At 43.5% G+C, this 20366-nt stretch overlaps 1 protein-coding gene across 4 annotated transcripts in view; it reads left to right on the top strand.

The window, feature by feature from the left end:
- Positions 1-19443, top strand: part of CNIH2 (cornichon family AMPA receptor auxiliary protein 2) — a 79467-nt gene extending 60024 nt beyond the window's left edge. Inside the window, exons 2-7 of one of the 4 annotated variants that reach the window (XM_069740015.1) lie at positions 5115-5183; positions 5432-5479; positions 8803-8915; positions 15472-15615; positions 17827-17878; positions 19079-19443. In XM_069740015.1, the coding sequence (XP_069596116.1) occupies positions 5115-5183; positions 5432-5479; positions 8803-8915; positions 15472-15615; positions 17827-17860 (408 nt within the window). In that variant the 3' untranslated portion in view covers positions 17861-17878; positions 19079-19443. The remainder of the gene's footprint in view (positions 1-5114; positions 5184-5431; positions 5480-8802; positions 8916-15471; positions 15616-17826; positions 17879-19078) is intronic. The other 3 variants (XM_069740016.1, XM_069740017.1, XM_069740018.1) reach the window with 3 other exon arrangements.
- Positions 19444-20366: the final 923 nt, after the last annotated feature.

Below are 20366 nucleotides of genomic sequence, written 5' to 3'. Positions count from 1 at the left end.
TGACACAAAATAGTTAACAAATAACATTTCCCACTAGTCTACTTTACATCAGCACAATTTTGGAAACAAAATTTTTTTTTGCTAGGAAGTTATAAGGGTTAAAATTTGACCAGCGATTTGTCATTTTTACAACGAAATTTACAAAACCATTTTTTTTAGGGACCACCTCACATTTGAAGTCAGTTTGAGGGGTCTATATGGCTGAAAATACCCAAAAGTGACACCATTCTAAAAACTGCACCCCTCAAGGTGCACAAAACCACATTCAAGAAGTTTATTAACCCTTCAGGTGCTTCACAGCAGCAGAAGCAACATGGAAGGAAAAAATTAACATTTAACTTTTTAGTCACAAAAATGATTTTTCAGCAACAATTTTTTTATTTTCCCAATGGTAAAAGGAGAAACTGAACAACGAAAGTTGTTGTCCAATTTGTCCTGAGTACGCTGATACCTCATATGTGGGGGTAAACCACTGTTTGGGCGCACGGCAGGGCTTGGAAGGGAAGGAGCGCCATTTGACTTTTTGAATCAAAAATTGGCTGCACTCTTTAGCGGACACCATGTCACGTTTGGAGAGCCCCCGTGTGCCTAAAAATTGGAGCTCCCCCACAAGTGACCCCATTTTGGAAACTAGACGCCCCAAGGAACTTATCTAGATGCATAGTGAGCCCTTTAAACCCCCAGGTGCTTCACAAATTGATCTGTAAAAATGAAAAAGTACTTTTTTTTCACAAAAAAATTATTTTCGCCACAATTTTTTCATTTTCAGATGGACAACAGGATAAAATGGATCCTAAAATTTGTTGGGCAATTTCTCCTGAGTACACCTATACCTCACATGTGGGGGTAAACCACTGTTTGGGCACATGGTAAGGCTTGGAAGGGAAGGAGCGCCATTTGACTTTTTGAATGAAAAATTGGCTGCACTCTTTAGCGGACACCATGTCACGTTTGGAGAGCCCCCGTGTGCCTAAACATTGGAGCTCCCCCACAAGTGACCCCATTTTGGAAACTAGACGCCCCAAGGAACTTATCTAGATGCATAGTGAGCCCTTTAAACCCCCAGGTGCTTCACAAATTGATCTGTAAAAATGAAAAAGTACTTTTTTTTCTCACAAAATTTCTTTTCGCCTCAATTTTTTTATTTTCACATGGGCAATAGGATAAAATGGATCCTAAAATTTGTTGAGCAATTTCTCCTGAGTACGCCGATACCTCATATGTGGGGGTAAACCACTGTTTGGGCACACGGCAGGGCTCGGAAGGGAAGGCGCGCCTTTTGACTTTTTGAATGGAAAATTAGCTCCAATTGTTAGCGGACACCATGTCGCATTTGGAGAGCCCCTGTGTGCCTATGCATTGAAGCTCCCCCACAAGTGACCCCATTTTGGAAACTAGACCCCCCAAGGAACTTATCTAGATGCATACTGAGTACTTTAAACCCCCAGGTGCTTCACAGAAGTTTATAATGCAGAGCCATGAAAATAAAAAATAATTTTTCTTTTCTCAAAAATGATTTTTTAGCCTGGAATTTCCTATTTTGCCAATGGTAATAGGAGAAATTGGACCACAAATGTTGTTGTCCAGTTTGTCCTGAGTACGCAGATACCCCATATGTGGGGGTAAACCACTGTTTGGGCGCACGGCAGGGCTCAGAAGGGAAGGCACGCCATTTGGCTTTTTAAATGGAAAATTAGCTCCAATCATTAGCGGACACCATGTCGCGTTTGGAGAGCCCCTATGTGCCTAAACATTGGAGATCCCCCACAAATGACCCCATTTTGGATACTAGACCCCCAAAGGAACTAATCTAGATGTGTGGTGAGCACTTTGAACCCTCAAGTGCTTCACAGAAGTTCATAACACAGAGCAGTGAAAATAATAAATACGTTTTATTTCCTCAAAAATAATTTTTTAGCCCAGAATTTTTTAATTTTCCCAAGGGTAACAGGAGAAATTTGACCCCAATATTTGTTGTCCAGTTTCTTCTGAGTACGGTGATACCCCACATGTGGGGGTAAACTACTATTTGTGCACTTGCCGGGGCTCGGAAGTGAAGTAGTGACGTTTTGAAATACAGACTTTGATGGAATGCTCTACGGGCGTCACGTTGCGTTTGCAGAGCCCCTGATGTGACTAAACAGTAGAAACCCCCCACAAGTCACCCCATTTCGGAAACTAGACCCCGAAATGAAATTATCTAGATATGTGGTGAGCACTTTCAACCCCCAAGTGCTTCACAGAAGTTTATAACGCAGAGCCGTGAAAATAATAAATACGTTTTCTCTCCTCAAAAATAATTTTTTAGCCCAGAATTTTTTATTTTCCCAAGGGTTACAGGAGAAATTGGACCACAAAAGTTGTTGTCCAGTTTCTCCTGAGTACGCCGATACCCCATGTGTGGGGGTAAACCACTGTTTGGGCACATGCCGGGGCTCAGAAGGGAAGTAGTGACTTTTGAAATGCAGACTTTGATGGAATTGTCTGCGGACGTCACGTTGCGTTTGCAGAGCCCCTGGTGTGCCTAAACAGTAGAAACCCCCCACAAGTGACCCCATTTTGGAAACTAGACCCCCCAAGGAACTTATCTAGATATGTGCTGAGCACTTTGAACCCCCAAGTGCTTCACAGACGTTTACAACGCAGAGCCGTGAAAATAAAAAATCATTTTTCTTTCCTCAAAAATTATGTTTTAGCAAGCAATTTTTTATTTTCTCAAGGGTAACAGGAGAAATTGGACCCCAGTAATTGTTGCGCAGTTTGTCCTGAGTATGCTGGTACCCCATATGTGGGGGTAAACCACTGTTTGGGCACACGTCGGGGCTCGGAAGTGAGGGAGCACCATTTGACTTTTTGAATACAAGATTGGCTGGAATCAATGGTGGCGCCATGTTGCGTTTGGAGACCCCCTGATGTGCCTAAACAGTGGAAACCCCTCAATTCTAACTCCAACACACCCCTAACCCTTATCCCAACTGTAGCCGTAACCCTAATCACAACCCTAACCCCAACACACCCCTAACCACAACCCTAATTCCAACCCAACCCTAACCCTAAGGCTATGTGCCAACGTTGCGGATTCGTATGAGATTTTTCAGCACCATTTTTGAAAAATGCGCGGGTAAAAGGCACTGCGTTTTACCTGCGGATTTACCACGGATTGCCAGTGTTTTTTGTGCGGATTTCACCTGTGGATTCCTATTGAGGAACAGGTGTAAAACGCTGCGGAATCCGCACAAAGAATTGACATGCTGCGGAAAATACAACACAGCGTTTCCGCGCGGTATTTTCCGCACCATGGGCACAGCGGATTTGGTTTTCCATATGTTTACATGGTACTGTAAACCTGATGGAACACTGCTGCGAATCCGCAGCGGCCAATCCGCTGCAGATCTGCAGCCAAATCCGCACCGTGTGCACATAGCCTAATTCTAAAGGTATGTGCACACGCTGCGGAAAACGCTGCGGATCCGCAGCAGTTTCCCATGAGTTTACAATTCAATGTAAACCTATGGGAAACAAAAATCGCTGTACACATGCTGCAGAAAAACAGCACGGAAACGCAGCGGTTTACATTCTGCAGCATGTCTCTTCTTTCTGCGGATTCCGCAGCGGTTTTACAACTGCTCCAATAGAATATCGCAGTTGTAAAACCGCAGTGAAATGCGCAGAAAAACCGCGGTAAATCCACAGCGGTTTAGCACTGCGGATTTATCAAATCCTCTGCGGAAAAATCCGCAGAGGACCAGAATACGTGTGCACATCCCTACCCCTAACCCTACCCCTAACCCTACCCCTAACCCTACCCCTACCCCTACCCCTAACCCTACCCCTAATCCTAACCCTAACCCTACCCCTAACCCTACCCCTAACCCTAACCCTACCCCTAACCCTACCCCTAACCCTAACCCTAGTTCTAACTCCAACCTTAGTGAAAAAAAAAAATTCTTTATTTTTTTTATTGTCCCTACCTATGGGGGTGACAAAGGGGGGGGGTCATTTACTATTTTTTTATTTTGATCACTGAGATAGGTTATATCTCAGTGATCAAAATTCACTCTGGAACGAATCTGCCGGCCGGCAGATTCGGCGGGCGCACTGCACATGCGCCCGCCATTTTGGAAGATGGCGGCGCCCAGGAAAGAAGACAGACACCGGCAGGCTCGGTAAGTATAAGGGGGGGGGAGATCAGGGCACGGGGGGGGCGTCGGAGCACGGGGGGGGGCGTCGGAGCACGGGGGGGAGGCGTCGGAGCACGGGGTGGAGGGCGTCGGAGCACGGATGAGGATCGGTGTGCGTGCGGGTGGATTGGAGCACGGGGTGGGGGATCGCTGTGCAGGGGGGGTGATCGGAGCACGGGGGGGATCGCTGTGCGGGGGGGTGATCGGAGTGCGGGGGCGTTGACTGGAGCACGGGGGGAGCGGACAGGAGGACGGGGGAGCGGAGCACAGGACGGAGGGGAGCGCTGCACAGATCGGGGGGCTGGGGGGGCGATCGGTGGGGTGGGGGTACATTAGTATTTACAGCCATGGCCGATGATATTGCAGCATCGGCCATGGCTGGATTGTAATATTTCACCAGTTTTTTAGGTGAAATATTACAAATCGCTCTGATTGGCAGTTTCACTTTCAACAGCCAATCAGAGCGATCGTAGCCACGGGGGGGTGAAGCCACCCCCCCTGGGCTAAACTACCACTCCCCCTGTCCCTGCAGATCGGGTGAAATGGGAGTTAACCCTTTCACCCGATCTGCAGGGACGCGATCTTTCTGTGACACAGCATATGCGTCACAGGTCGGATTGGCACCGACTTTCATGACGCATACGCTGTGTCACAGGTCGGGAAGGGGTTAAAAACTGATGCAGCGATTCAAAGGAACAGAAAAGGCGACGAGATGACACGATGCATCAGGAAGCAGGATATTCGCCGGTGGTGACGAGTAACCTCCACGCGTCATGTAGTCATCCACGTCTGCCTCCTGAGATTTCGGGATAGATCACCTTTTCCGGCGCGGCTTCTTACTATGTATTCCTTCCACATTTGCTGCGGTGGAATCTTCGTCTTTGTACCTTTCATCCTGCTCCTGCTTTTCCCTAATTTTCCCTCTCTCTGCAGATTATCGCCTTTGATGAACTCCGAACAGATTTTAAGAATCCTATCGAACAGGGAAATCCATCCCGAGCGGTAAGTGATCCGGTGGCCCAGGATTGGCCGTTTTCATGCCACTAACCTCTTTGTATCTTCCCGCGTGTCGTGTGTCTCTACATTCCGACCCTCCCCATGCGCCTTTCCATTTCGGCTCATCTTTGCCCTTTTCCTCCTGCTCCATCCGTGTCATCAGAACTCTTCTTTACTCTTATACCTGTCTCCTCTCTCTCCCTTTTTTTTCCCCCGTTCTTTCTTTCTTTCTGCCCCTCTTACCTTTCTTGCAGAGAGAAAGGGTTAAGAACGTGGAGCGGATTTGCTGCTTGCTCAGAAAGGTCAGCAACGTGTGTTACTGTGCTCCGTGTCTTGTGCCGTACGTGCCGGTGACACTGTCTTGCTTGTTTTCCAGTTTAATGACATTGAGTTCAATTGATATTGTATAAAACATATTTACAATCCGATGGGCACGGATTTATTATGAAGCTGCAAGGTGAAAAATGGCAGAGGGTCCGCGAGAGCCGCTACAAAGACAGAGGCGACGTTCTCTGCGGCTGCTGTTGGCACCATAGGGATCAGGGCAAAACTGTTCTGCACCTCGGGGAATCTTTGGCATAATACCCCTTTAGCGTGCAAATGCAAAAGATCCAAAATTCACACTTTTTGTGCCTTGCTCCTTGTGGAGATCGTGGTACAATGCGAACCCCAAGATCTTTGACAGCCGGACCTGTGTCACAGCCAAAATAACCATCTAACCCTGGCCTTAAAAGGAATCTGGGGACAGCGTGAAGTACGGCTTAAAACACTGAATTCAAAGATGTGTCACTTATCAGGCTGTGTGCTGTGGTTTACTTACAGTGAAGGTTTTATCACCTGGTGATTATCATTGCCCTGACTAGCTGGTGCAAGAGCTCTGTTCTGACTCCGCCCCCTCCTGTGATAAGCAGCTCACTCTCTATAGACAGTGTACAGACAGAGCCTGGTGTGGGCAGGGTTAGCTTCCTCAGCTCTGCTGCGATGCTAAATCTAAGACCTCTGTGTCAGAACGGCTACAGCCAGTAAAGTAAGTGATACATCGTTGGAATCAGGGTCTCTTTGCCTACATTTTTTGCTGCTCTAGCAAAAAATTGGGGAATTAAAAATTAGTATTTAATAATGTATTAAAATCGTTAAAACAGTTATACAAACAAAAATGACACACAAATCACAAAACAAAACTAAAGATCGTTAGTGAGTAGGTCACAAAAAATACATGTACTTTAACCCTAACCCTAACCCTTTTATAAACCTAATGTGCCCACTATCGATCCACTATACAGTCTGATGCAAAGATTCACCTTATATTAGAGAACCATATCAGGAAAGGTCTCCCCCAATTCCTTTACGTATTCACAGGTGTCTCAGATGGGTCCTCTGAAATTAATGGGAGAGAGGACATAGTCCCCGTGCCCGTTTTACAGATGAGAAACCAAGTAGACTGGATGCCATTTGATATACATAAAAAATATATATTATTTTGCAAATAAATAATAATAATTTAATTAATTTAATTTATATTGCGCCAGCACTTTATCATTGAGAGGGGGCTAAGATTTTCGGGAAAATGGACGACCCCTTTAAGTCTTATTTCAATATTTACTGTAAATATTTGTAAACAATGTCAGGGGACACGTCAACCGGTGTCTTTAGGTTACGGCTTCTATATAAAGCCACAGCCGAACTGGTGAGCAAAAATGAATCCACTAATCTGAGTAGTCAGAGCTCCGGGGAATTGTGCCACATGACCGCGCTCTCTGTCCACCCCGCTAAGTGACAGCGAGGGCTCGCGAGGGCAAGGGCAGATGCCACAAGCTGTTTTCGGCATAGAAATTGGCACTTGAGGACGATGTAGTAGTGGTGACCTCGAGCGTCAGTACGGTGCCCTGATATAATGGTGCCCGTCTGAGCGCCAGGGACACTTATAAAGCTTGAACTCTAGAACCAGGATTTCCAGAAGCCTTTTTTCACTCTGAAAGATTTTATTTTATTTTATTTTTTTTTATTTTATTGGATTTTTCAGTAAAGTTGCACTTTATTCTAACTCTCCACTTTTCCCCCCCAAAAAAACTTTTTTTTTTTCTTACTTAAATGCATGTCATCGTTTTTGCAGTTGCGGTTCCATTCAAAAATTTGCACTTGTATTCCCTTGGAGTTGCCCTATCTATGGTTGGCTGCAGAATGAGTTAACTGAGAATTCGTCAGTGAGCTCGCTACCTCGGAAAGGTTGTGACGCTTTGATCTTTGTTTTTTTTTCTGAGCTCCTCTAAGCTGATTTATGAACGCAAATAACAGACTAAGTTGAGCCGGTGGAAGTTAAGCGGTGCAACATTTTTATTGACACTCAATGGCAAAAATGATTTTTTTCCCCCAACAAATATATTTTAGGTTAATTTATTAAAAAAAAAAAAGGACTTCGCACCTTAATTCGGGGGAAGCAAAATGTTAATTTTTCAAATTTTTCAACATATCAGAGACATTTGGGACAATTGTAGCTTTCGGCTTTGTGGTGACGGTTTGGGGAAGACACTCTTCTGTTAGGGAGTTTGGTGGAAGAACATGACCTCAGGATAGAGCCTGTACCTTAACCCAATGCAACACCGAAATTGTGAGCCTGACCTCTCCTCCAACATTAAGGTCTGACCTCACAAATGGATGAAGGGGCAAAAATTCCCAAAATCTTGTAGAAATATCTTCCCAGAAGAGCGGAAGGTGTCATAGCTCCAAAAGGTCCGACTCCATATTAAGGTCTATGGATGCAGAACGGGAGGTCAGAAAAGCTCCTATAGGTGTAATGTGGAGGGGTCTTGTCCAGGGGTGGACATGCCATTGGTGTGGTGCACCCTGGGGTCCCAGAGGAATGTGGACCCCCATTCCAAGAATTAGGCAGCTTTTGTCGCAGACACAAAGAGGGTCCCATTTACTGTTATCGCACAGGGTTCCTCTTCTTTCTGATCCGGTGCATATATATTTTTATCCATCTATCACTATATCTACAATTGCTGCTTTAAGAAAACAGTTAATCTTGATCGGATCATTGACTTTAACCGGTGATTTTTGCTTGGGATCATTGATGGCCAATGTAAAGTACATTAGACTCGGTCTTCCAGAAGAACTTGACCCTGACAATTGTAAATTTGCTTTTCCTAATGTATTATTGATCTGTCACATAGAAGCAGGCACTAACCTCAGGCGGCATTCACAAGACCGGCGTTTTCAGTTTGCGATTGGTCTGCAATTCCCGACCCAACCACGGGTTTCCTGACTTGATCTAACAGCCTCCTAGGCACACATGATGCTGTATGCCCAAAAAGTGCCACCGAAATGTTCACATTCTCCCACCGCATCGGTTTTGCCAAAAAGTTGCACTTGCACTGCAGCGTGTGAATCCACCCCATACACAGTGCGCGCTTACTCCACGATCAGTGCCGGTAAAAGGTATTTCACTTTCTCGTTCAGCTCTGATAGGGAATTGGAAAGACGCCCAAATTCTGAAACATAAGGTTAATTTAAGCAATTTAAGAGTAAAAACAATATGTCATCCTCCACTTCGTCCTTGCCTGTCTATAGGTCTTCCACCCACGGTTACGTCATATTTCTCATACCGCTTTTCTCTCTCCGCCAGCTCGTAGTGCCGGAATATTGCATTCATGGCCTCTTCTGTCTCATGTTTATGTGTGCCGCTGAATGGGTGACTCTGGGGCTGAACATACCACTGCTATTTTACCACCTCTGGAGGTAAGTAGTTATTCTCTATATAGCGACTCTATAAGAACTATTCATTAGTGGTAGAGGAGGATAAGGCAAGGTGCCACAATTGCAATAATAGCTATTATATCACGATCAGTTGCTCCATTGTGACAAAATTCGACTAGCGAAAATTAGATTGCAAGTGCGCTGCTGGATGTATAAGTGCACTTGCAGTTTTTGGTCCGTCCTCACTTCTCCTCCCACAGGGCTGTCCTCTGCTCCTTGATTGAGAGAGTCTTTGCTTCATCATCTCACTTATTCTCCTGTCTAAAATCTTGCGCATGCTCTTCTTTCCTTTAGGCCAGTGCATGCGCTATGTGTCGGATACATCGATGATGTCTTAAATTGCATGTGCTATGTGTCGGATACATCGATGATGTCTTAAAGTGCATGCGCCAACCAAAAAAAGGTGCAATATATCAGCTAAGGGCAAAAAAGGACATTACTTCTTACCGACTGTAAGTCGATTTTGCAGGGCTTGGAGAAGTAAAAAAAGAAGAAACAGTCAATAGGGCCACCAATATGGCCACCCGTGCACTTGCAGTCTGTGCCTTTAGTTAGGTTAAAAAGACTAATTTTGACGCGACTGATCGTGGCAAAATAGATTTTGTCCCAATTGTTCCACGTTGCGCTCTCCGGCAAAATGTGGTTGACCGGTTCCCTTTAAGTTGAGCTACCGAATCCACGCTGAAGGCAGACGCAAGGTGGAAAATAAAACATAAAAAAACACAAAGTGCAGGGGTTAATCACGTTACAACGGCCTCAGGCGGAGGCGATCTTATTAAAATGTACAGTCAATGTGTGGTAAATACGGGAAAAAAAACAGCACATGATTTATTCATTCCAAGAACTGTACAGAGGGCCAGGGGGTCATTCTTTATGTGTGGAGAAAAGGCGAAACCGACATCAATATAAGAAAAAGGTTTGTGGTCAGGCTACGAAATGCACTACTACCCTAAGAGTTAGTAATTCAGAAGTAGCAACAGCATTTATCTAGCTCATTTTTTCCCCTGGCTTCAGCTACATTTGGTAAATGTTATAGTCTGGGCTCAGCTACGAAGCTACATCATAAGAGGAGACTGGACTTAGCGCATGAGAACAGCAGAGACGGGATTGCAAACTTTATATTCGGGTACAAATATAGATACAGGAACCGAATCAAACATCAGTCACAGATTACAAAATTCAGGTGATCGCTGCAGCCTCTGCATGAGCTTGGATGCAAAAAATTAGGAACACGGCTGAGGAACAGAGCAGAGCTAGGTTTAGGATGAAGGCAGAGGTTGTACACGGATTCAGGAACAGGATCAGATTTAGGGTTAGTACAATGAAGTTCAAAAGTTCTGGGTTAAAGGATGCGAGAACCAGGAGCAGGGGCAGTCTAGAGATAAAGCCCCTGACCTTATAGTGCAACACATGTTTCAATATTCCTGATTACTTATATATATAAATATGTATAAAATGAAATGTCGATTGTTTCTAACACTAACGCTTCACTCCGACACCAGTGTGTCCCATACAACACATGGGCATGTAACCGTTATAGTCTGTGGGCATGTTCCCATGCCCATTTTTCTTTTTTTTTTTTGCAAGTCGATCGTCAGCAAGAAAAAATAGAGACTTGTCTGGTATTGATCCTATAATAAAATTTTATTTCTGTAAGCATCTTAACGAATCGCCCCCTATGGGTCAATTATTAAAAAAATATATATTTTTTACTGTTTTTCTTTAGAATTATGAATTTGGATTTTTTTTCTTTTTTCGCATACAAGAATAATGTGGACATTTGTGCGGTTTCCTGCCAGGTTTTTGTTCTTGGCGTTTATTTTGTGTGTGGAGGGGTCTATCTCTTGTTCTCTATATCTGTAGATGTCAGGCAGAGACAGCGTGATTGATTTAGCAGATTTACGAGCACAAAAATCCTCTCGGAGTATATTGTAGTTATCACTCACTCTCACCGAACAGCTGGCGCTGAGGTCTTCTCCCATTATGGCTCCGTACGGCACATTCAGCAGTTACTCGCTGCTTCTGATGGGAATTTTTCACTTCTTCAGGCATTTAGAAACTGAAAAATATTCATATGTCCAGATATTTCCCCACAGGCACCGAAATGTCTAGTAGTGAGTATGGATCAACCCCTGTAACATCAGTATGAAGGTGACATTGAAGGATTTCAGGCTACATTCACATGTTGTGTATTTGGTGCAGATTTTTCAGAAGTGTATCAGCAGCATAAATTAAAAGGACTCTGCTGTGAATTTGGTCCAGTTTTTTTTCCCTTACCATTGAAATCCTTGGCTCCAATTAGGGTTATGTATACTCCATAACATTATCTAAGATAAATGATGTCACAGCTCACCTCCTCCTCCTCCTGTACAATGACTGATAACACCTCTATATACAGTAGATAACACAGGATCCACCATTCACAATAGGTGATGTCACAGCTCACCTCCTCCTTTACAATGACTGATCACACCTCTATATACAGTAGATAACACAGGATCCAACATTCACAATAGGTGATGTCACAGCTCACCTCCTCCTGCTGTACAATGACTGATAACACCTCTATATACAGTAGATAACACAGGATCCACCATTCACAATAGGTGATGTCACAGCTCACCTCCTCCTCCTGTACAATGACTGATAACACCTCTATATAGAGTAGATAACACAGGATCCACCATTCACAATAGGTGATATCACAGCTCACCTCCTCCTGTACAATGATTGATAACACCTCTATATAGAAAAAGGCTCATTACGCCGAAACGTGCGTTGGGGTGGGTACACGCTGTGGACCGTGGTCATATTGTGTGCCTACACAGGTAATTATTCTTCACCTTTGGTGTATTTTGTTTATTATATTGGTTTTTTTTGTGATTTTTTGATTCCTGCTATGGCGATTTTTAGGACTCCTTATTTGGAACCTAATCATTGATTAGTTCTACTCTATATGGTCCTCATGCCTGTACCCCTGGCCGTTTCTTGTTGCACATGTGACCTGAGTGTTTTCATTCTCCCCCCCCTGGCTTTTTCCTGAATACCCTGTTTTATGTATATTCAATAAAATAATATTTTTCTACTATATAGTTTTTTGGGTGTTTGATCGTTGTTTTTCTATGGTAGTATAACCTCTATATAGAGTAGATAACACAGGATCCACCATTCACAATAGGTGATGTCACAGCTCACCTCGTCCTGTACAATGACTGATAACACCTCTATATACAGTAGATAACACAGGATCCACCATTCACAAAAGGTAATGTCACAGCTCACCTCCTCCTCCTCCTGTACAAAGACTGATAACAACTATATACAGTAGATAACACAGGATCCACTATTCACAATAGGTGATGTCACAGCTCACCTCCTCCTCCTCCTGTACAATGACTGATAACACTTCTATATACAGTAGATAACACAGGATCCACCATTCACAATAGGGGATGTCACAGCTCACCTCCCCCTCCTGTACAGTGACTGATAACACCTCTATATACAGTAGATAACACAGAATCCACCATTCACAATAGGTGATGTCACAGCTCACCTCCTCCTCCTTTACAATGACTGATAACACCTCTATATACAGCAGATAACACAGGATCCACCTTTCACAATAGGTGATGTCACAGCTCACCTCCTCCTCCTGTACAATGACTAATAACACCTCTATATACAGTAGATAACACAGGATCCACCATTCACAATAGGTGATGTCACAGCTCACCTCCTCCTGTACACTGACTGATAACACCTCTATATAGAGTAGATAACACAGGATCCATCATTCACAATAGGTGATGTCACAGCTCACCTCCTCCTGTACAATGACTGATAACACCTCTATATACAGTAGATAACACAAGATCCACCATTCACAATAGGTGATGTCACAGCTCACCTCCTCCTTTACAGTGACTGATAACACCTCTATATACAGCAGATAACACAGGATCCACCATTCACAATAGGTGATGTCACAACTCACCTCCTCCTGTACAATGACTAATAGCACCTCTATATACAGTAGATAACACAGGATCCACCATTCACAATAGGTGATGTCACAGCTCACCTCCTCCTCCTGTACAATGACTGATAACACCTCTATATACAGTAGATAACACAGGATCCACCATTCACAATAGGTGATATTACAGCTCACCTTCTCCTCCTGTACAATGACTGATAACACCTCTATATACAGTAGATAACACAGGATCCACCATTCACAATAGGTGATATTACAGCTCACCTCCTCCTCCTGTACAATGACTGATAACACCTCTATATACAGTAGATAACACAGGATCCACCATTCACAATAGGTGATATTACAGCTCACCTCCTCCTCCTGTACAATGACTGATAACACCTCTATATACAGCAGATAACACAGGATGCACCATTCACAATAGGTGATGTCACAGCTCACCTCCTCCTCCTGTACAATGACTGATAACACCTCTATATACAGTAGATAACACAGGATCCACCATTCACAATAGGTGATATTACAGCTCACCTCCTCCTCCTCCTGTACAATGACTGATAACACCTCTATATACAGTAGATAACACAGGATCCACCATTCACAATAGGTGATGTCACAGCTCACCTCTTCCTGTACAATGACTGATAACATCTCTATATACAGTAGATAACACAGGATGTACCATTTACAATAGGTGATGTCACAGCTCACCTCCTCCTCCTGTACAATGACTGATAACATCTCTATATACAGTAGATAACACAGGATGTACCATTTACAATAGGTGATGTCACAGCTCACCTCCTCCTCCTGTACAATGACTGATAACACCTCTATATACAGTAGATAACACAGGATCCACCATTCACAATAGGTGATGTCACAGCTCACCTCCTCCTCCTCCTGTACAATGACTAATAACACCTCTATATACAGTAGATAACACAGGATGCACCATTCACAATAGGTGATGTCACAGCTCACCTCCTCCTCCTGTACAGTGACTGATAACATCTCTATATACAGTAGATAACACAGGACGTACCATTCACAATAGGTGATATCACAGCTCACCTCCTCCTCCTGTACAATGACTGATAACACCTCTATACACAGTAGATAACACAGGATCCACCATTCACAATAGGTGATGTCACAGCTCACCTCCTCCTCCTGTACAATGACTAATAACACCTCTATATGCAGTAGATAACTCAGGATCCACCATTCACAATAGGTGATGTCACAGCTCACCTCCTCCTCCAGGTAAATGTAAAATTCAAGATCTGATCTCTAAGACCGTGAGCTGTTGTAAACATGGACAATCTCTTTTAAGCATCACTATAATTGTGACTATGCAACTAGATACCCCATGAATGGAGTCCTCTTTTCCAGAAGGAAGTGATTGTTCTAATTCAGTCTTAATAAAGATGGCTGAACATTATGTCACTCATTGGATTCTGTTCTATCCTGGGAGCAGAAACAAATACTTTGATACTGTGACAGATGTGTCATATGATGGAAACCCAATGTACAGAAGACCCCTCTGGCTGTTATTGCCTATCCTGGGGTCTGTCACAATTCCCATCATAGTGTTAGTCATTTTACTGCCTATTTTTTTCAGTATTTTTGATGCAAAAGCAAGTAGCCTCCATCACAGATGAGCTCCTAGCCTTAGGAACAATGTTTTCATCAGTGACATTACAAAAACTTATTTAGCAATCGTTTCTTCACTGCATAGATTAAAGGGAATGTTTCAGCAGCTTTTGTTATGTAATATGATAGCACCATGATGTAGGGGCTGAGAACCTGATTCCAGCGATGTGTCGCTTACTAGGTTCCTTTTTTTCTGTTTCAATACAATCAGTGTTTTATCAGCAGGAGATTATTACTACAGGACTAGGTGTCTCTTGCATCCTGGTCCATCCACGCCCCCAGCGCTGATTAGCAGCTCACAGAAAGCAGCCAATCAGTGCTGTGGGCGGAGTTATAGAGAGTTCAGCATTCAGAGAACTGTTGGATCTGTCGCAAAGAAAACAGTGATTGTATCACATCTGTTGCACCCAGCAATCTAAGTGAAACATCACTGGAATCAGGATACCTGTCCCTACATCGGATTACATAGCAAAAGCCTGCCGAAAAGATTCCCTTTAAAGTGATTGTCACGAACTTTTATTGTTAAAACGTTATTCCCATCTGAGACATTTACGGCACATACGGAACAATTATCTGTAAGATGCAAGTCCCACTTCTAGGACCAGCACCTATTTTAGGAACGGGGCCCCGTCCTGCACCACTGTGAATGTAGAGTCGACTGCTCATCTGTGGCTTGTTTCAGGAGTTCGAAAAACAGTCAAACCCCCTTGGTTATTATTTCTGTGGATGTTAACCCTTTAGGTACTGTAGTCCACCAACATTTTTCCTTAATTTTTATTGCATTATTTTAAAACATATTGTTTGGAAAACTTGCAACACAAATCATTCCTATCACTACAACATATCGACTAACAATTAAAATTTGGTGGCTTGTCGTAGGTATTTCCACCGACCTGCCGATGGTTCAGAAGTTATGTTTGACCCGGTGTCCATAATGAACGTGGACATTCTGAATTATTGCCAGAAGGAGGCGTGGTGTAAACTTGCGTTCTATTTGCTGTCCTTCTTTTACTACCTGTACAGGTAAGTCCTTGGTTATCTTTTGGACATAGATCAAATGGCATATGATGAGAATACGTAAAAGGAGAGCAGCACTGCGAGCCGGGTATTACACAAATGGTGGAGGGATGCGGGCACTTGAAATGAGAGCATATTCTGAGAATGTTCAGTTACACTTCATAATCAAGCCTAATTATCTTCCTATTTCAGCTGCCTCCATTACATTTGATATGCATAATAATCACCTTGTCATTTTCATCAACAGGATCACTTACATAAACCCTTTGGAATCACCTATTTCTTTACTGTTGAGTGCAAGAATAAGTGTAGGTACAAAGTTAGGTGCAGAGTAGGAAGCCCCCGCCAAAAATACATCCTATAAATCCCAGATAGGGACCAAATTATGACTTATAAAATATTCCTGAACGTCAAACTTTAAAAGAGCGATGCGGCTGACGTGAGGGTCATTGGTGTTCTAGATGCAGAGACCACCCGCAGAGAGAGAAAGATTGTCTTGGTGTAAAATGACAGCACTGAAAGCTAACTGCACCAATTTTTGGTTTAAGCTCTTATCATTTTGGGTTTATATTCTATTAGTCTTTGATTGAGTTCAGGAGACAAATATTAAAGGGTTCTTCCCGTCTTTATAACTGGGTATCGTAAAAACAAACCATTTTGCAATTTATTGCTTATTAATAATAATAATCTTTTTTTTTTTTTTATATAGCGCTAACATATTCCGCAGCGCTTTACAGGTTGCACACATTATCATCGCTGTCCCTGATGGGGCTCACAATCTGAATTCCTTATCAGTATGTCTTTGGAATGTGGGAGGAAACCGGAGCACCCGGAGGAAACCCACGCAAACACAGAGAGAACATACAAACTCTTTGCAGATGTTGTCCTTGGTGGGGTTTGAACCCAGGACTCCAGCGCTGCAAGGCTGCAGTGCTAACCACTGCGCCACCGTGCTGCCCGCATTAAAAATGTCATCCATTCGTGAGATATTAACACTTTTGTTTACGGCTAGTTGCTTAAGAGACCGACCACCTCTGCTACACAGCAGAACATGTACAGTCAGTTCTTACAAGCTCTTTACTGCAGAGCTTGTAAGCCAAGTTTTAAAGCTGGCAGGATTGCTACAGCGCGCTGTTATCTCCTTATCCTGCCCAGCTTCAGCACATTGCTTACAAGCTAGATAGCAGCGGTGGTCGGTCTCCTAGGCAACGAGATAAAAGCAAAAGTGTTTATCTCAAGAATGGCTACAAATTTTAGTAAGCAGTAAATTGCAAAAGTGTTTGTTTTTACAAGCTGTATCTAACAATACCCATGATTTGAATATTCGGCTCTGAGTCCCCTGTTTTCATGGACCTCGTGGGGCAGCTCTCTGGCATGCTCACCCATCATATTGGGCATCATGCACTGGCCTCCATCAGACCGATGAAACCTGGAGTAGAAGAATCTAAACAGCTGCAGACAGTGATCCAGATACAATAAATGTTAGAATTGCTCATTTATGTGAAATCAAAGTATGAGGTAATGATCTGTTAGTGCGCGCACTTAAAGGGGTTGTCTAGGACTGACATATTGCTGACCTATCCTTAGGCTAGGTCATCAATATCACATTATTGGGGCACCTGGCACCCCCAACAATCAGTTGACACATATGAAGGACAATTAAAGGAATACTCTATATAGTGACCTTTCCGACTCCGATATGGGGTCTTCTATTGATGACCTTTAGTAAGGATGCGTCATAAAATATCTCAGTCCTAGCCAATCCCCTTTATAGCATTCATAGGTACAGAGAATATGTTTTATTAAAGGGGTTCTGTTGTCATAAACAACATTATCCACAGAATAGGTGATCTAGGTTTGATCCCTTGGGGTTCGACCACTGGGTGGTCCCACCAATCACGTGAGCGGGTTCCCAAAGCATCCATGGTAGAGCTCATGGCTGACGACCGCTCCAGTCACTAACTATGGGAATAGTGGTCATCTATATCCATAGAAGTGAATGGAGGCATGGTCACGTGTGCACATTACTGCTAACTTTGGGGACCCTCGTTCTCGTGAAAATGGTCAGGTCTAGCGATCATTCATTGATGACCTAACCCGTGGATAAGGTAATGAATGTTGTTTAGGGGGACAACCCCTTTTTATCACACAGCAACCTATACAATCCCTACATACAAGCAGCATCCTGTACTAATCCCACTTCTTCCTCGCACGCAGGGTGGGGGCCACTGTACGTTATGTCAACGCGTAGGATGCTGTGCCTCTTCTGGTGAGTGAAATGCTCCTAGCCCCTATAAATGCCCCCACTACTAGACTCCCTCCTAGGCACTTTCACTTTCTGCATGCTTGTGTTGACATTTAGTCCCATATATTGTCCTGGGGGAAACACCGCCCCGATAATAAGCCCACTCGATTGTGGGAGTATCACTCCAGTATTTCCCAATCAAATGTCTTTTTAACAGATGAATTCCTGAATTCTAACATTGTTTTTCTCTCTTTCTCCCTTCACTATATTTCCATTGTCTTTTACCTCCACCCTAACTGACCCTACTTACTTTTTCTCCCATCTTTTACCTCCACCCTAACTGTCCCTACTTACTTTTTCTCCCATCTTTCACCTCCACCCTAACTGACTGACCCTACTTACTTTTTCTCCCATCTTTTACCTCCACCCTAACTGACCCTACTTACTTTTTCTCCCATCTTTACCTTCACCCTAACTGACCCTACTTACTTTTCTCCCATATTTTACCTTCACCCTAACTGACCCTACTTACTTTTACTCCCATCTTTTACCTTCACCCTAACTGACCCTACTTACTTTTTCTCCCATCTTTTACCTTCACCCTAACTGACCCTACTTACTTTTTCTCCCATCTTTTACCTTCACCCTAACTGACCCTGCTTATTTTAATCCCATCTTTTACCTCCACCCTAACTGACCCTACTCACTTTTTCTCCCATCTTTTATCTCTACCCTAACTGACCCTACTTACTTCTTTTCCCATCTTTTACCTTCACCCTAACTGACCCTACTTACTTTTTCTCCCATCTTTTACCTTCACCCTAACTGACCCTACTTACTTTTACTCCCATCTTTTACCTCTACCCTAACTGACCCTACTTACTTTTTCTCCCATCTTTTACCTTCACCCTAACTGACCCTACTTACTTTTTCTCCCATCTTTTACCTCCACCCTACCTGACCCCACTTACTTTTTCTCCAATCTTTTATCTTCACCCTAACTGATCCTACTTACTTTGTCTCCCATCTTTTACCTCCACCCTAACTGACCCTATTTACTTTTTCTCCCACTTTCTCATTGCTACACCCTGTGTCTATAATTTCCAAATGTGCCCCCACTATGCTCTCCCATTGTGCTGTCACGGCCCGGTCTCTTTTTTCCTCTCCTTGCTCGGCATTCTCCCCCATGGTGTCCTTTACATCTTCTTCTATTCCTCCTCTCAGTATGATATACACACTCGTCACTTTTTGAATCTAGCCAGTCCGGATACATGAATTCAGGAGACACAGGATTGAAAAGTAACAGAGGGTTGGAGATTCTTGCTAATAAGAAAGACCAGAAGGGCATCACTCCATCGCTCCATCCATTTTGCCTAATATAGTACATTATTTTCTCTTCCCCCGGCCATCTCTCTTTTTCTTGCGCTCCCTTTTCATCCTTTTTTTTCTTTGCCCTTTCTTTTCCGTCATTCCCTATTTTAGACTGCTGCTGGCTTACAGCTCTTATATGTCTGTTTGAAGTCTGTGACTTTATTTCTCTAGAAACTGTGTGACGTTTACTGTCAATAAAGGATAAATCTATATATAAATGTATCAGGGTCATTCTTGGATTCTCAAGTACGTGTCACTGACTCACTAGACATATCTTTACTGTGTTTATTTCACATGAAAAAAATTTATTTAGCTGTTCTGATCTCTGGCCTGGCTCGTCAATAAAGTACTTGTTACATTTCTTTATATTTCCTTGGAAGATTTCCCACATACACTACACAGACAAAAGTATTGGGACATGTCTTCATCACTGAATTCAGGTTTATCATTTAGTCCCATTAACACAGATGTATTATTATTATTTATTTATATAGCACCATTGATTCCATGGTGCTGTACATGAGAAGGGGTTACATACAAGTTACAGATATCACTTACAGTAAAACAACTAACAATTACAGATTGATACAGAGGGGCGAGGACCCTGCCCTTGCGGGCTTACATTCTACAGGATTATGGGGAAGGAGACATTAGGTTGAGGGTTGCAGGAGCTCCGGTGTTGGTGAGGCGGTAGCTCCGGTGTTGGTGAGGCGGTAGCTCCGGTGTTGGTGAGGTGGTAGCTCCGGTGTTGGTGAGGCGGTAGCTCCGGTAGTGGTGAGGAGGCAGCGGTGTCAGTGCAGGTTGTAAGCTTTCCTGAAGAGGTGGGTTTTCAGGTTCCGTCTGAAGGATCCGAATGTGGTTGATAGTTGGACATGTTGGGGCAAAGAATTCCAGAGGATGGGGGATATTCGGGAGAAGTCTTGGAGGCTGTTGGGTGAGGAGCGAATAAGTGTGGAGGAGAGAAGGAGGTCTTGGGAGGACCGGAGATTACATGAGGGAGGATATCGGGAGATTAGTTCAGAGATATATGGAGGAGACAGGTTATGGATGGCTTTGTAGGTCAGTATTAGTAATTTGAACTGGATACGCTGAAGGAAAGGGAGCCAGTGAAGAGATTTGCAGAGGGGGGAAGCGGAGGAGT

The sequence above is a fragment of the Ranitomeya imitator genome, chromosome 9 (assembly GCF_032444005.1).
Source record: "Ranitomeya imitator isolate aRanImi1 chromosome 9, aRanImi1.pri, whole genome shotgun sequence".
Classification (NCBI taxonomy): Eukaryota; Metazoa; Chordata; class Amphibia; order Anura; family Dendrobatidae; genus Ranitomeya; species Ranitomeya imitator.
The sequence above is the reverse complement of the archived record's forward strand: the minus strand, read 5'-3'. Positions and strand labels throughout refer to the sequence as shown.